Source organism: Myotis yumanensis, unplaced genomic scaffold (genome assembly GCF_028538775.1).
Source record: "Myotis yumanensis isolate MYYU_CA2020_CCGP unplaced genomic scaffold, mMyoYum1.0.hap1 SCAF_5, whole genome shotgun sequence".
Taxonomy (NCBI): Eukaryota; Metazoa; Chordata; class Mammalia; order Chiroptera; family Vespertilionidae; genus Myotis; species Myotis yumanensis.
The window spans coordinates 27,590,629-27,608,935 of NW_027223756.1; the positions used below are offsets into that span (position 1 = coordinate 27,590,629).

An 18,307-nucleotide genomic window follows, 5' to 3' on the forward strand; every position below is an offset into this window, starting at 1 on the left:
TTTAACAAGGTAATTTATTTCTAGGGCATTCAGGGGGTTACCCCAATTTTCATTATAATCAGAGACAAAAGTACTCTACCCAAAACCTCACCATCTTAAAAATGGCTTATAACTCATGCCTCAAAAATAAGACTTTACAAGCCTCTGGCGACAGAACACGTATTATCAAACTCTGCTCTAATTATAAGACAATTTTTAAGTTATTTTTATTTTTAAGATTAAGCATCCTCATTGACAATCCAGAAATAGTCACTGCTGACTCTTTGGATACACACACATAAAATGGTTAAAAATGATTCCCCAATTTTCAGTGACAAGGTAGGAAAAAACATTTTCATAGCTGCAGCTGAATTCTGCCCTTTTCAAAAAAATCTTATTTTGTTACCAAACCACTCACCAAACCAAAAGGAAAGACAATTTTTCAAAAAGCCAACAAAACCCTGAAATAGGGATCTAGGCAAGCTAAAATTATCCTCCAAAACGGTGCTGTTGCAAAAAACAGGTGGGAAACCAAACTCCCAGAGCACATTAGAGAAGACCTATAGAAAGAATTTAGAAAGTTAGGACTGAACTACAGTAGTGTGGAGTTCAAAAAGCACAAAATTGGAAGCTCAGCTTGTTCAGCTTGGGAATGAATATATTAAGCTTCCTCTTATTCCAGCAACAGAAATAAAAATATGAGCTGATGGAGTTGATATTAAAATTGTCCTTACCAACAGAAGGCTGGGTGAGGGTAAAAGAGAGAATGTAGAATGAAAGGTGGCAAAGACAAGTTGTTTTGAATCTAGGCTCTACTGCTCAGGAAAGCTGAACAGCACTGAAATTCTTCTGAGCCAGTGTCATTAAATGACAGACTTGGCTCAGCATCAGTGAACTATATACCACCTGCTATATCTGTGACCCACATTTGTGGTATTAAAGAATATTTTTTAAATTATTAATTTCTATTCTGAAAAGCAGTATCAGGTGACCCACATTATTTGTGGCATTATAGAATATTTTTTAAATTATAAACTTCTATTCTGAAAAGCAGTATCAGGTGACCCACATTATTTGTGGTATTATAGAATATTTTTTAAATTATAAATTTCTATTCTTAAAAGCAGTAGATCAAAATGGCACTGGGCCATCCAATCAGCTATAAAGGGCTCCCTCCAAAAAGAACTCAGCAGAAATTTAGGTTGGAAGGAATGTGACATGGAGTAAGATCAGGCTCTTGGTACAATTTTAATAAGGCTTCTAACCACCCAGCCGTAAGGAGACTCCCTCAGAAGTTTAAAGGGATGCTTCTCAGAGATAAAAAGGTCTGTGAGTTGAACTCTTGACCCCTTCTCCTTACCTAAAGCTTGGGGAAGAAAATAAATATTTAAATTTTTAACCATTCAGAGTTTTGGGAACATAGTAATATTTAATATTCCTTAGTTTTCCTTTTCTGAACCTTTGGCTTATAATTTTCTCAATTATGTTACACTGAAAAATGTATGAATGTGCCTTAGTCAGTAGTGCCACATGAAAATGTAAACCTCGTTCTCCTCATCTTCTACACTGGAAGCGTGAATGAATGGTAACCCTAAATATCCTGCAAATATCCTGAGTTACTTCGTATACTCAGCAAAAGATTAGGGCAAACCATTTCACTTCCACGTCTTGAGCAGTAGGAATGAACTAGTCTTCTTCAATCTCATCTTCCCAAATATCTTCATCAACATCCACAGCATAGAACAACCTGGAAGCATATAATAAGGTATAATGTTATAAACTTGAAAGAAACTATAAATAATTTATTTCCTTGTCTCAAAAATACTTTCTGTACTCCTCAGATAACATCTTTATCTTTTCCTCTCCTTTAATCTTCCACTGAGGAGGACTAAAATATGGTCCCTCTGAACAGCTAGCTGCCTTAAAGCTTATTAGAATAGCCCTTTTAGGATCAAGACACACTCTCTAGGGCCAGGGATAAGTAATGGAAGATGAGTGTCACAAAACTGATACTCAATGCACATAATATGTGGAATAAGCCAAGACTGGGGAAATCAAGCAATCTAGAAGTTGAACTCTTTTGGGACACTATAACTTTATTACATTCTAATCATTCTATCTTCAGGGTCGATGCACTCTCCATTTTTAGTATGTTTTATAGTTACCAGCTTGTCTTCCTTCCCTTATGTTATCTCTCTCTCTTCCTTCCTCTCTGAAATCAATAAAAATATATTTTTTAAAAAAGAAATAAATGTTTAAAAAAGAGAGGCTTTAAAAAATAAAAAAGAGAGGCTTAAGAGACAGAACCAAATAAAATGACTGAACTTGATTAGATCCTGTTTCAATAAAACATATTTTTAGGGATAACTGGAAGGTTCTTAATAAGTTTATTAACTGATAATATGCCATTGTCATTAATCTGTTTGAGACTTTTCATTGATTTTTTTAGAGAGGAAGGAAGAGGGAGAAAAACATGGATGTGAGAGTGAAACTTGATGCTCCCTGCTGGGGATCAAGCCTACAACCTGGGCATGTTCCCCAATGGGAACTGAACCAGCAATCTTTCAGTGTAGGGGATGACACCCAACCAACTGAGCTACACCGTCCAGGTCTCATTAATTTTTTTAAAGTATTGTTATATAGAAGAATTTTCTTAGGCCATACACATGGAAGCATTTAGAGATGAAGCATCCTATCTCCGACTTAGGGTCAAGTACTTCAGCAAAAAAGTTAGAGAACAAGCATTAGAAAGTTTTAATTAAAAAACAGAGAGAGAACAGGTCCAGCCAGTACGGTCCAGTGGTTGAGCATTGACCCATGAACCAAAAGGTCACCAGTTCAATTCCCAGTCTGGGCACATGCTGGGTTTCTAGCTCTATCCCCAGGAAGGGAGTATACAGGAGGCAGCCAATAAATGTTTCACTCTCACATCTAAGTTTCTCTCTCTCTCCCCCTTCCTCTCTCTAAAAATCAATAAAAACATATTTTTTTAAAAAAAGAATATGGCAAAACTCTCTCAATTATTAATTTTGGTGGACGTTATCCTACTATTCAGTCTTATCCTTTCAACTTTTCCATTTAAAATTTTTTACTATAAAAAGCTGAGGACAAAAAAGAAGAAATTTTCCAGGTAGCGTATTTTCATCATAAACCTCATTTTCAAGAAAATAATATAAAAATTCACATATGTGGGAAGTGTGTAAGAGAATTCTCTAATAAGCAAAGCACTAAGTCAAACACTGGATCTGTGGTCTGCAAATCAAGGGCCAAAAACTGCTGCTGAGCCTGGGGAATTCTGTGTACATACCGGTTAAAACACAGGGAAGCAGGATCAGTGAAATGTTTATAAGGGTTTGCTCTAGAGAGAGAACCCATGCAAATCCAGCAGAAATATTGCATACAACCAGTACATGTCATCTTGTTACATCCATCTAATTTCTGGTGGGAAAGACAGAAAGGGAAAAATATCAAGGCTATAAAAGCAAAAGAGAAATGCACATGCCAAAAAGATTCAGTATAACATTCTCCTACCAGCGGTTCTCAACCTGTGGGTCGAGACCCCTTTGGCAGTCGAACGACCCTTTCACGGAGGTCACCTAAGACCATCCTGCATATCAGATATTTACATTACGATTCAAAACAGTAGCAACATTACAGTTACGAAGTAGCAACGAAAATAATTTTATGGTTGGGTCACAACATGAGGAACTGTATTTAAAGGGCCAGAAGGTTGAGAACCACTGTCCTAGTCCCTTTCCTCATACAGAGCTGAACACTATGGTAAGTAACACATTGATAGCTAGTTAATGCCAACGCTTTTGCATTACAGGTGAAACAGGAAATATTTAGCAGGCTTTCCTACAACTAGATACTTAGCAAGTTTTCTTCTGATAAACTCTAGATACAAACCAAATGCACTGTATTGTACACAGAAAATGTAGTTAGATTAATTAAAATGTTTGGATTTAATATATGTGATTTTAAACTTTTTACATAAATCTAAAAAACATTTGGTATCAAGTCCTCCACTTTATCATAGGGCTGAGATACATCAGAAGTGGTTAAATTGGTTAAATAAAATGTCAGTTTCCTTAATGGAGTACTTAGGGAATGACCACCAGGTTCAGTTCAGATATACAGTAGTACCCCCTTATCTGCAGTTTTGCTACTCATGTTTAACCCATGGTCCAAAAATACAGAGTGGGGCAAAAGTAGGTTTATAGTTGCGAGTATGCAAAACAGTTTATTTTTGTATTATTCATTAATTATTGTATTATTTTCCGTATGAACAACTGTAAACCTACTTTTGCCTCACCCTGTATTATATGGAAAACTTCAGAAATGAACAACTCATGTTTTACAGTGTACACCATTCTGAGTAGTGAGATGAAACCTTGCGCCATCTCAACCAGGACGTGAATCTTTCCTTCTCATTAGCCTGTTTCCATATCGCAGCACTCATATTCAAGTAACCATAACCTAACACTACGTCACCATCCTATATTATTCACCTCATTTTGTATCACTGCACATCATCTCAAGAGTGAACACAGTACAGTAATATATTTTGATGGAAAAAGATCACATTCACATAACTTTATTATAGTATATTATAATTATTCTATTAGTTATTATTGTTAATCTCTTACTGTACCTAATTTATAAATTAAACTTCATCATGGGTATGTATGTATGTTTTGGAAAAATACATAGTACATATATAGGGTTTAGTATCATCCTCAGGTATCTATTGGAGTCTTGGAACATATCCCCCCACAGATACGAGAGGACTACTGTAATGGATTGAAACAGTAGAATCAAATACAAAGATATATTTTGATTTTAAAACATATTAAGATTTTTGTCAAGAAGCAATAGATTTATATACATTTGGGAAAATGTACCCATTTGTTAAGCATATACTTGTTAAACAGGTGTGTTCAATTCCAGGATAAAAAGTTCTGAGAAGAAGTCAGGCTTGATTTTTTTAAAATCACATAGATGAGTTAAGAGTTGATTCTGGCTCTAGTATGGCTTCCTCATAACCCATTCAATTTTAAGAGGGGGGTGGGTGGATATAATGTGAGAACAATTGTCACTGTATGAAAGCACTTTGAAAAGGGACATCTACATACATTTAAAATAGATGACAATATTAAGTCCTTAATTTGCAACTTCCAAGTAAGAGGGTTTAATAAATACCAAAACGTGTTTTTTTAATCAGTCATAAAATTAATAGGCTTCTTGAGATGATCGTAACATGCCTGTGAGTCTGTTTACCTCTATGGGAGTCCCACAATTTGGGCAGTTCTTTGAGTTCTTTTCTAGCCACTCTTTACTTTCCATTTCTTCCAGTGCCTTCTGAATCACCCTCTTACCATACCTCTGTTCCAGAAATCTTTTATTGTCCTCATCTGCTTGCAGGTACTCATTTTGTAAGTCTATTAATTTCTCTAGAAAGTGAAATGGAAAATTAACTTTTATATAACTTCGCAATGCTGATTAAAAACTATTAAAAATGGCCATAACCTTTGACTACTCAATAATGCTACCTCTGGGACTTTATCATAATCCAAAGTAAAGTTATATGCATGGAAATGCACATAACAATGGCAAACAAATTAAATGTCCAAGGAAATAATTATGTGCGAAAGAGTCATTTGTGACATAATATTGTTATTAAAAACTTATAGTTAGGATGGCTACAGCTCAATTAAAATACTTATTACAGAATCCAGAAAAAAAGCATATTTAGGTTATGACTAGGTGAAGTTAGACATGCACAAATAACAAAGAACAAAAAGGAATCCTCCAACTAGAAAAGTTGAATTTGGTAAAGGTGGTAGAATAATAGGTTATCTTTTCCTTTTGATTTTGACTTATTAATGTTGATATGTTTGTACAATTAGTGGTGTAGAGTTAAGGACTGACTTATCTAAAAAACGCAAAGGTTGAAACAGACACTGATTTTCCACTAACTCAGCATCATTCACCATCTATATACAGTGGGGCCTTGACTTACGAGTGTCCCGACTAACGAGTTTTTCGAGATACAAGCCGTCTCTCGGCCGATTTTTTGCTTTGAGTTGCGAGCTAAAATTCGGGTTACGAGCCAGCTTCAGATACCCCACTGCTAGTTGGCGCAGCGAACGTCACAGTGAACGCCACAACATCAGCCCAGCATCACGTGTCTCACTCGTTCACTTCTTGATTTGACATACGAGTAATTTGAGTTACGAGCTCCATCACGGAACGAATTAAACTCGTAAGTCAAGGCCCCACTGTACATATAAAAGCCTAAGCGACAGGCCGATAGGCCGACTGGCCGACTGGCTGGTAGCTATGATGCACTCTGACCACCAGGAGGCAGACGCTCAGTGCAGGAGCTGCAGAGCGACAGCAACTTTGCAGAGTGCCCTCTCGCACTCTGGGAACCCTCAGAGGATGTCAGACTGCTGGGCGAGGGACACCACCACTACACAAATCCATGCACCAGGCCTCTAGTTTGATAATAACAAGGTTTATCAAATAAACAAAAGCACCTTTGGCTTAAAGGCAAAGACGGTTTAATTTGGTATATTAAAAAAAAGTCAGTGAATAAAATTTATCACCCACAGCTACTAAAAAGTTCCTCCTGACACCTTTCCCCTTGATACTCTTCAATCTGATTTCTATTTATCACTTAAATGAATAGGCAGCAATTCCCAAAGCCTTTACTTATACACAAAAGGCTTTTGTTCATAATCCTATTATCTTAATTTTTCAACAGGATCAAGTAAAGACTCTCAACAATGTTAATTATTTTGTGTTCCTAGATATATTAAGGACAAAGGTTATTGCTCTAATGTTCTCAAAATAATAAAAATGCTAGTGTTTCATATATTTTATATGGTAAAATCTAACATCTATATATATATATATATAGAGAGAGAGAGAGAGAGAGAGAGAGAGAGAGAGAATATCAGATGCCAAATTTTACTGAAGCCCCTAAGTCTACCTTCGATTTTTTCCTCAAATGCTGTGAAACACATGAAATGTACTTTAGCCTCTCAATGCTAAGGTTACAGAAATCTAATAAATGGCTTATAATTATGCTGTGGTGAGTTCTTCAGCCCATCTACTGGACTACTACAAGACTCTGCTCTAGGCAATGGCAGCACCTACTCATTCTCCTCAAGGTACTTTCCTGAAGATAATAACACTCTAACAGTGCCAACTAGTAACTATAATAACGGCATTACTAATTACCACTTTGCCCTAGTTGGTTTGGCTCAGTGGATAGAATATCAGCCTGTGGACTGAAGGGTCCTGGGTTCAATTCCGGTCAAGGGCACCAAAAATCCTATATAATAAAGAGCTAATATGCAAACAGTCGTCACACCCTCACACCGTAAGGGCTCAGACACTCAACACTGGGGAGAGAAAAATGGGGACCAGCCAGGCACAAATGAGCTTGTGAGAGAGGAATGGGGACCAGCCAGGCTGCAGCCCGGGAGAGGGACAAACCACCCGCCCCATGGTCCCGGGTGCCAGCGGCTATGGCTGCGCCATCGGCCTGGGAGAGGGACAAGCTGCCCGCCCCACGGTCTCCATGGTCCCCATGGTCCTGAGTGCCAGCGGCTGTGCCTGCGGTCCAGGAGAGAGACAAACCACCCGCTCTGTGGTCCCGGTGCCTGTGGTTGCGACCCAGGCGAAGCCGCCCACCCACAGTCCCCGGCGGCTGCAGCTGACCTGGGCAAAGCCGGCCCGGGTCCTGGGTGCCTGCGGCCGGCCAGAGGGAGGAAAGCCCAGGTCTCGGGTGCCTGCGACCGGCCGGAGGAGGGAATCCTGGGTCCCAGGTGCGGGGCGAGGCAGAGGCAGTTAGGGGCGATCAGGCCAGCAGGAGAACAGTTAGGGGTGAGCAGTTAGGAGCCAGCAGTCCCGGATTGTGAGAGGCAGTTGGACATCCTCCGAGGGGTCCCAGATTCAAGAAGGTGCAGGCCAGGCTGAGGGGCCCCCCCACCCCCCGCATACACACACACCCCTGCATGAAATTCGTGCACCAGGCCTCTAGTAAATAAATAAAACTAGTTACCACTTTGCCTTTTACATGTACTGGCCCACTGTTCTCAAATTATCTATGGTGAAGGACTAGTTTTTCTCCCCTACTGTCAAGGACCAATACTTTTATTTATTTTTTAAAATATATTTTTATTGATTTTAGATAGGAAGGGAGAGGGAGAGAGATAGAAACATCAATGGTGAGAGAGAACCATTGACCAGCTGCCTCCTGCACACCCAGGGCATGTGCCCTGACTGGTAATCAAACTATGACTTCCTGGTTCATAGGTCGATGCTCAGCCACTAAGTCACACTAGCTGGGCAAGGACCAATACTTTTGAAAAATACAATCAAATGAATTTCTTCCTTACAATAACCCTAAAATAGCTATTATCATCATCCCTGTTAGTTTGAGAAAGACTAAGTCCATTTAAATGAGAGTCCAGTTAAATCTATGTCAAAGGCCTGCCTTCTCAATCCTTATCTAGATCAGAAATGGCAAACAGATTACATATCTTGTGTCTACTTCAACAGAGGATGGCTTTCTGAAGTGCTGTGTTCAGGAAGATTCTGAGGCCTCCCTGACCTCAATGAGAAACACACTTGATGACTGATCAGACATATGTGCCATGGAAACAAGAGTGACAGCTATGCATCTGCCAGCCAGAACAGACATTATTTCACGTTCATAGATAAAAATGACCTTGCCATTCCTTCCCTGAACTATTGTCCCCTGATATCTGCATGACTTGTTTCCTTACTTCCTCCAAGTCTTTACTCAAATCACTTTGCCAGTGAGGCTTCCCCCTGGCTTTCCAAAGTAAAATTCCAAGCTCCTTCCCTTTCAGAACATTTAATATCCTATCTCTGCTTTATTTTTTTTCCTCCTTAGCACTTACTATCATCTGATATTTTTTACATGTTGTTTGCCTGTCTCCTCCATTAGAATGTAAGTTTCATGAAGGCATTTGATCACTAATATATCCACTGAAGTGAGGACAGTATCTAACACAAAAGTTTCTGTTGAATAAATACTTCCAAATGGAAAACTCAAGTGATGAGTTTTGGGGTTTTGGTGGGGGGATGGGGGACAAGAGAACTGAGTTCATTGATACAACTTACCTGCCGTGAGCTTACACGGAGAGACGCCATGGTAGGTCAATCTGCATAAGGTACAGAAGGCAAAATTGCAGCTGGAGCAGATGCCCATGGTGCAGCCAGGCTCCTGCATCACAGGCAGCTGGCAGCATGGGCGGGGGCAGTACACCACATCTGCCATCAGGTCCAAGGTGGACTGGAGAAGCAGCCGATCGTAACGGGCAAATAACTCTGCTTCTACTAGCTCTTTGACCTGGAGTAAAATATTTTAAAACACAGAGGTTTGACAATTTCCCAACCAGTTCTGTTCCTGAGGATATACTTAGGCTGCTGGGGCAAATCAGATGCACATAAATGAAACCCCTCTACCTCACTTCAAGATCAAAACAAGCCCAGCTGGTGTGGCTCTGTGGCTGAATGTTGACCAATGAACCAGGGGTCACAGTTTGATTCCAGGTCAGAGCACATGCCTAGGTTGTGGGCTCAATCCCCAGTAGGGGGCATGCAGGAGGCAGCCTATCAATGATTCTCTCTCATCACTGATGTTTCTCTCTCTCCCCCCCCCCCCCACTTCCTCCCTCTCTGAAATCAATAAAAATATATTAAAAAAATAAGATCTAGCCGAAACCGGTTTGGCTCAGTGGATAGAGCGTCGGCCTGCGGACTGAAAGGTCCCAGGTTCGATTCCGGTCAAGGGCATGTACCTGGGTTGCTGGCACATCCCCAGTAGAAGATGTGCAGGAGGCAGCTGATCGATGTCTCTCTCTCATCGATGTTTCTAACTCTCTATCTCTCTCCCTTCCTCTCTGTGAAAAATCAATAAAATATATTAAAAAAAAAAAAAAAAAAAAAAAAAAAGATCTAACCAAGTATGGCAAGTCTGTATCTTGACTGAGATGGTGGTTACATGCATTTACACATTTGTCAAAACTAAGCAAACTGGCCCTGGCCAGGTAGTTCAGTTGGTTAGAGCACTGTCCCGATACGCTAAGGTTGCAGGTTTGCTCTCTGGTCAGGGTACATACAAGCATCAACCAAGAATGCATCAATAACTGGAACAACAAACTGATGTTTCTCTCTTGCTCCCTTCCTCTCTTTCTCTAAAAATCAATACATTAAAAAAAAACCAAAAAAACTAAGCAAACTGTACACTTTAAATAGGTACATTTATGCCTTCATAAATTTAATTTTTTAAAATCACACCTAGCAAGCTGTCCTTATGTTACAGTCTATTAATGATTCAGTTAACCATTCCAAGGGATACTCCTTCAGATCCCAACCTCACACAAAGACAGGCAGTGATTCTCCAAGGTCGATGGCATTCTAGTAAATATACAAAGTAAGTTACCAGAATTACTTTACACCTTTTCAACATTCATCCCTGCTGAGGACTGCCCATTCTGAGGCCAGTAAAGAAAGCATTTATGTATGCTTAAATGGTAAAGACCATAGCATTCTTTAAATTCTCACCCGAGGAGTGAGGATATTTTTTTCCATTGAGTTTTAGAGATGGTAGAAGGGAGGAGGGAAGGGGAGAAAGAGAGAGAGGAGAGAAAAACATCAATGTGAGATGACACAACAATTTGTTGCTTCCCATGTGTGCCCTGACCAGGGGTAAGGATTGAATCTGCAACCCAGGTACATATGCAGGCTGACGCTCCAATCAGAGTAACGTTGGCCAGGGCAAGGCCATAGCATTCTTTTTTTTAAACTCCTTTCTTTTATTTTTTAAAAATATATTTGTATTGATTTCAGAATGGAATGGGAGAGACACAAACATCAATGATGAGAGAAAGTCATTGATCTGCTGCTTCCTGCACGCCCCATATTAGGGATAGAGCCCACAACCTGGGCATGTGCCCTGACCAGGATTAAACCCTGACTTTCTGGTTCATAGATCGACGCTCAACCTCTGAGCCACGCAGGCTAGGCAAGACCAGAGTATTATTGATGGATACAGTGAAACAACTTGTGGGCTGGCTCCAAGATCTCAGAATGCCCTCATGAGCCCTAGCAAGGAAGTTCCTGAGATGTCTCCCTTTGTGAAATGAAATCAGGATGCAGCTGTCGGTAAAGTTACCTGACCAGGAGTAGCCACTGAAGGGCACTTGGGTTCTGGGCAGTTGAGGCATTTAACTTGGCCATCTTTGATCTGGATTTCAAAGTAGTCCTTCAGACAGGCTTTGCAATACACATGTCTGCACTCCAAGAAGTGCATGCATTCACTACCCAGCTTCTCACAGAAACAGATATTGCACAGGAACAATTTACTATTAAAGCATTTTATCTGCTGAGCTTGATCAAAGTCCAAGATTTCCTGGATCAGACTGGACAACGATTCCACATCCTGCACGGCTCTCTCATCCACAACTTCCTCTTGGTCTACAGCAGATCCAGCTGCTCCTCTACAATCTAGCTCTGTGTTGGCAGAGGCTTGAGCCGTCCTTCTCTGCAATTTTTTCTGAGAACCGATCTTGAGCTCGAAAGGAGAGACAATATTCAGGTACCCTAGGGTCTCTTCCTTAAGAAACTGCATCCAGGCAAACAGGACCACATTGCCACGGTGTTCTTCCCACAAGTTGTCTAAGTGCTTGCAGAGAGCAGACAGCTAGGAGAAAACACACGAGGATGCAGGTGAGTTTGGAAAGATCATGATGCTTTCAACTCCTGACTTCCCTTGAAACTTTAAGTTAAGCTCTCACACTTCCTAAAATGATTTTTTTTTCCACTGCTGTGATACACTGTGCTATAAAACAGCACCAATATTCATTCTTATCGGATCACTTCTTAAATTATTCAGCATCATGAGCCATAGTAGAAGACAAAGTCAGAAGCTAGAGGAAGTACCATGAAAACAAGAGAGATGGTATGACTGCACAACATGTAGAACTAGGTTTACATATGCTCTGCTGAACGGAGGACTTTCTCTGTTCTTTAACTGTCCTTTGTGTTAACATTGCTATACCTCATGTACGAGAAAGAGATCCAGTTCTAAAATTAACTGTTTCTATTCCTGTCGAGCCTTAGCCCTGTAGATACCCTGCAGTAATAGTTAGAGAACAGTTTAAAGGTTTTAAAATTAATTCTTCCAAATCCTATCAAAAAGTCAACTCATGAAAAGATCAGTAACAGGATCCAACCTCAGAGTCCTTGTTACTCAGATTTACGAGCTGGTTTTAACTAAGCAATCTGGGCTCATACCAGAACCTGGTTAATGGGGGCAGACAGACTGATATGGAACCTGGACATGATTACAAGCCTGCAATGTGGTTTGGCTGCCATAGGGAAAATTCACACTTTCTAAGTAAGCAACCAAAGTTTAAACTATTTCAACTTTTCTACCTTAGAAGTAGTCTGTTTTATTTGAATGACAAATATAAGAGGACTCTCTATTAGAAATGTGAAATATTTGTAAGCAGAACTCAGGAATTACAAGCAGGTTTTCTTTTTAGGCAAACAAAAAAAATAAGTCTTCCAGATGCAAATAAATTTTGTAAATTTAAATAACAAGTGAACAAGGACTACATTTTCTGTTCCTTGCTGCTCACTCAACCCTACACAGGCATGAACTTAAACCACTAGTGATTTTCCACATTTCATGAATATGCTTATAAGATCAACCACACTTTAGAAATCTGTTGAAAGCTGTAAAATGGAGTAAACACTAAAAGGGAAGCTTTGAGTTCTGTTTGAGCAAAATCCAATGAAGAAGCCATTCTCTTCCATCCTCTTTTCTCCAGCCCCTTCTCAAAAGAGGCATCAGGGATATACATAAATGTGAGAAAGGGGAGCTAGAAAGAGGAAAAGAGAAAAAGAGAGACTGTGCATGTATATATATTGGGAGAGGAATAATGGAAAATATAAGAAAACTAAGCCTAGTTCCCTTCTATTTACCAACCCCAATTCAGTGAAAGACAGGTCCATGTGTCAACTTCACTATCAGCAGGTGAAATTCATAATGCCAAGGAATCAGGGCCCAGCAACAAACAAGAACTGAACCAAGAAGGAGTATAGAAGATGAGTTAAATGGCAATTATATACACAAAATTTTTATTTGATAGAAAATCCTACTGTAATTTTAGCTATATAACATAAAATAATGAACAACTCTCCTCTCCTACACCTTCCAAAGCTAGCATTAAGTAGATTCTATTTGACTGAATCTGAAACTACCTACAGCCACACACCCTATTAATCTGTCCTTGTGTGGTACGTGTGTGTGTGTGTGTGTGTGTGCGCATATGCATACACACGCATGGATATAAAGTATCAGGAGTTCTCTTGAGAAATGGGACTATAAATATCTAAATAATTTAGTCAACTATCAGTGATCTAAATGTCAAATAGCCTTTAATATTGGGAAGTGGGCAAATAATTCACTGTCTAGCATGTATTGCCTCTGGCACAGCTATTAGAATGTAAGGTAATACTCCTTTTTATTCTATGTGTATTACCTTTTTTTAAGTTTAATTTTGTTTTTAAAGCTCAATTTTATAAAAGCACTCTTATCTAAAGATTAGACTATTGGGGCAGGGAGAAGAGAGGGAATGAAAAATACATGATCAAAAAGGCAAAACTGACAAGCTGTTCCTTAAGGTCAGTAACTCTGACAGCTTTTGTCTTAATATACATCAATCTATCAATCTTCATCATGACTTCTAGAAAAGTAGCTGCTATTGATCCATTATCTACATCAGAACACTCTATATTAGCTTCAAGTCATCTTTATGACTCAATCACGAGTTAAGGTTGTTACTAGAAAAGGTTATATAATCTAGAGGAAGTTACTGTTCATAATATAAGGTCTCCAGCCTTCATGAGCTATCTACAGGAATCATATACATTTCTATTTGTGTGTAATCATATCGGTGTGAGAGACCAGTCAACAATTATTTGTTATTATTCAGAGCTTTAAAAATAAAAGCACTTATTATGTTTATTTAAGAAATGTGCTTATTCTAACTATAATAGATCAATTTTAGTCCCCCTAATTACAATTGAATCTTTCTTTTAAGGAATGGATAAGAAACTAAGAAAAAAAGAGTAATTCCAACATCTTAGGAAAATGAGGAGAAACTTATTGTTTCATCACAATACAGAGTAAATGGGAAAATAGCAAAAAAAGAAAAGAAACAATATACTTGATTAGAAATTACTCCTATTGCAATTCATAATGATTAATAATTTTAATACTGCCATTCCTTTCTAAAGCACCAAACATTTTCAACCCATTAACATTAGGATTCATGAAGGCAAGGGGGAAAAATTACAAAATCCAAAGCCATCTGTTCTCCATGCATTGAAGTCAAGATCAAGGTAGTCTTCAATTAAAGATAATTTTTTAAGTTTCTAAAAATGGATAAGAGAAATTAAGTTTCGGGTCTAACCTGAGTTGGTGACAGCCATTTGCCACTAAGTGTGAATGAAGGTGGGGAGGAGGATGGATAATCTGGTGGCAGTTCAAAGTTCAGCACAAGTGGAGGCAGAAAGCAAATGGTGTATTCAAAGCCACTATTCTGGAGACACTCATTTGAATTGCCTGAACCAAAAACAAAGATTAGAAAGGATCAGTTGGTCAATACTTGAGTGTCCATTACTGTTGAGCAGTGCTCAAGACTTTATGTTTTTGTTGAGGGGATAAAAACCCTCCCCCAAAGCACTTTCTATTTCCTAATTTTAACTTCTTAGCCGCCACCTTAAAAAAAAAAATCTTGTAAGCCCTTGAAAAATCTACTAAGCACCATGAAATTTATAATGATGATACACAACTTACTCTTGTATTCACTTTTGAGTACAATTCCTAACAGTAAAGAGCAAGTAATACACAATGTTTTCTTTTGTTACTATTTTACAGTAGATGATTAAAAACACAATCTAGAGAAAGGCATGTTTATTCCTATCAAAGAGCCATGACCTACTTAGATCAGCATGTATCAACTACCCATGAATCATAGTTGGGACAATTTGTTCCAACATAATGATCTCAGGCTTGAGGACAAGATACAGCACACAACACAATCAAAGTTTCATTTTACATTATCACACTTTCTTTTCTCAATGTCTTTATATAGAAATATTTGAGAAAGTGTGTATCAAAGTCTCCTGTAAATGTTTGTATCAAATAAAGCAATTTTTTGTTTTTCTCAAGCAAATGGTCACAGAGTAATAGCACATGTCACATGTTTATAGTAGTTTAAATCAGCGGTCGCCAACCGGTGGTCTGTGAGGTCCAATGGTTGGTGACCACTGGTTTAAGGAAACCTTTGGAGCAGCAGTTGCCAACTGGTGGTCTGCGGACCACTGGTGGTCCATGAGGTCTGAAAGGTTGGTGACCGCTGGCTTAAATAATTCTGGAAAACAAATAGTATTAACCACCACCATGATACTTTAAAGCTTCCAAGTGTTTTCGCATACATTATTTAATTTCCTCTTTTATTATCTCTATTTAATAGCCCATGAGTCATGGCTGATAAACTGCTAGTTAGAAGATTAGAATGCATGGAATATGCAGGATAATACCCTAAATTCAATGGTCAAAAGGTGGAATCAAATTGAAAACTGTTTACCTCCCAGTTCAATTTTCACTTAAAACAGAAACATGAACTAAATCTGTAATAATACCACTTATCACTGATGCTTAAACACACAAGGTGATAAATAATTTAGGTTTCAAACTCATAGATACAGCGACAGATTGACAGTTGTCAGAGTGGAGAGAGGAAGGGGGGCTGGTTGAAAAAGATGAAGGGATTACGCAGTATAAATTGATAGTTACAGAAGAGTCACAGAGATGTAGATTACAACATAGGGAATATAGGTAACAACAGCAATAACTATATATGGGACCAACTGGGTACTTGAAGTACATGGTATTCTAACCACTTTGCTATACATCTGAAACTAATATAGAATAATACTAAATGTAGACTGTAATTGAAAAACAAATAATTTAAGTTTCACTAAGAAATTGAGAATAATCTTCATTTAGAAAAATCAGTTTAAGAGAACATTATTAACTAACCGCTCACAAATATCTTGAAATTTTGTGGCAAGTCCAAATAGATCCTTGTTTCTCCACCTTGGACAGACTCTGCTTTTCTAAATTCATCTCCATCATAAATACTCGCCAGGGCCAGCAATTCATCCTCCTGGGCTTCTCGGTCTTCTGCCGACATTTAATTTTCTGAGGAGCTAAAGACAATTACATCAGTTAAGAACAGGAAAGGCTGAGTTTGGAAAAGTCTAGTAGCACACAAACACACATACACAAAAAAATTCCTCATAAAGAAGTGCAAAGGATTAATCAATATTCTCACTATTCTGCTAAACTAAAAAATGACAGGCATGTCTAATATTCTAGTAGCTTTGCAATAGTAACAGCCTTTTTTCCAAAAAGAATGACTGTGGTGCTTCTAACTGCTGACTTTATCAGTTAATATAACTAATTTAGGGGGAAAAGCATCATGTAAAAAAAATTTTTAAGGACAAATCCCAAATTAGTTTGGCTTGTCCACTAAACCTAGCAACATGCCCTGCCCACAAAAGAAGTCAAAGTATATTTGATATATTTTTAAAAAATAAATGATTTTTTTAAATCCACAGGAATCTCTACGGCAGGTTTTCTCAACCTCAGCACTATTGACGTCGGAATAAATAATTCTATGTTGTGAGATGCTGTCCTCTGTATAGGATGTGTAACAGTAACCCTGGCTTCAACCAACTAGATACCAATAGCATGCCTTTCCCTCAAGAGTTGTAACAATAAAAAAATTTTAAAGAGTTGTAACAATCAAAAATATCTGGACACCCTAACTGGTTTGGCTGAGTGGATAGAGCATTGGCCTGAGGACTGAAGGGTCCCGGGTTTGATTCCAATCAATGGCACATGCCCGAGTTGTGGGCAGCTCCCCAGTAGGGGGCGTGCAGGAGGCAGCTGATCAATGATTCTCATCATTGATGTTTCTATCTCTCTCTCCCTCTCCCTTCCTCTCTGAAATCAATAAAAATATATTTAAAAAACAAAACAAAAATATTTGGACATAGCCAAATATTCTGAAGGGACAAAATTACTCACAGTTTAGAAAACCCTGTTCTAGAAATGTTATAGGCACAGATACTATATAAGAGAATTAGGTAACTAAGGAAGCAGCAAAGTAACATTAAATTTTGGAAATACCAAATTTTGTCAAATCAAGTTTAAGATTTATCATTATTTTAGGTAACACAAATATGCTACTATTAAAGTATGAATCAATGCTTTTTAATCACAGCAACTAAAATATGCACCAAAATTTCAGATAATTTAAATGTAAAAAAATATGAATGAGAATCTATGAAAATAGTTTAATCAAAACAACAAAAATTTACCATTCTGTCAGTTAAAATATTGGGACTATAATTGCATTTGCAAATATTCTCCCTCTTAACAAAAAATTTTTTTATTGAAATGTATAAAACTAAGTTAGGACATGGCTTTTCAGATTATAAAAGGTGACACTACAAAATTTAGACAAATTCATTTAAAATAATGCCACTTTCAAAAAATAATTGCTCCAACATATGAAAATAGTTCTGCTTATGCTGCATCCCTATCTAAGACAATGACATGTTCCATTTGAGGTTAGTACCTGTTAATAATAACAAGAAAAGAATATGAACACTGCAGTCTATTTCTGTTCAGAGTCTGGAATTCATGCAAATATCCCATTTATTCTCCAGATGGTGGAGATGAGACTGCTGAAGTTGGATAAGAGGCCAAGATGTGGAACTCATACTAGATATACTATAGAAATCCTGCCATCTACAGAAAAAAACACAAAAGATGGTGTTAGCACCCTCTCCAAATTTAAATTCTGAATTTCCATTATTGCCACTTAAATCAAACACACAGTCAATCCTAATCTGCAGCTGAATACTGCTCTCCCAGAACAGCCTGAGTCACATGGTTAAAGGGGCATTTGCGTGTATCCAGCAGAGAGAGGTCTTATCTGACATTTTCAGCCTTGGGAGGAGCTGAGAAGGACCACCAAGGAAATGAGACAAGTCTTATCTTACTGATTTCAGACCTGGGAGGAGCTGAGAAAGACCGTCAAGGTCATGAGAGGAGAGTACATCACAAAACCCTTGAAAAACATCTAGTTTTTGTTTCTCCTTTCTTCTGCTGCTGCTTCTGTTCCTTCATTTCCTATCT

At 38.3% G+C, this 18,307-nt stretch overlaps 1 protein-coding gene across 6 annotated transcripts in view; it reads right to left on the reverse strand.

Annotated features, from left to right (window-relative positions):
• RNF14 (ring finger protein 14) overlaps positions 1–18,307 on the reverse strand; it is a 21,728-nt gene continuing 3,421 nt past the window's right edge. For 3 of the 6 annotated variants that reach the window (XM_070414721.1, XM_070414723.1, XM_070414722.1), the window contains 7 exons: positions 16,139–16,308; positions 14,505–14,656; positions 11,198–11,725; positions 9,142–9,370; positions 5,260–5,432; positions 3,287–3,417; positions 1–1,726 (listed from right to left, as the gene is read on the reverse strand). In XM_070414721.1, the coding sequence (XP_070270822.1) occupies positions 1,666–1,726; positions 3,287–3,417; positions 5,260–5,432; positions 9,142–9,370; positions 11,198–11,725; positions 14,505–14,656; positions 16,139–16,292 (1,428 nt within the window). In that variant the 5' untranslated portion in view covers positions 16,293–16,308 and the 3' untranslated portion in view covers positions 1–1,665. Of the gene's footprint in view, positions 1,727–3,286; positions 3,418–5,259; positions 5,433–9,141; positions 9,371–11,197; positions 11,726–14,504; positions 14,657–16,138; positions 16,309–17,744; positions 17,918–18,307 lie in introns of those variants that run through there. The other 3 variants (XM_070414719.1, XM_070414720.1, XM_070414724.1) reach the window with 2 other exon arrangements.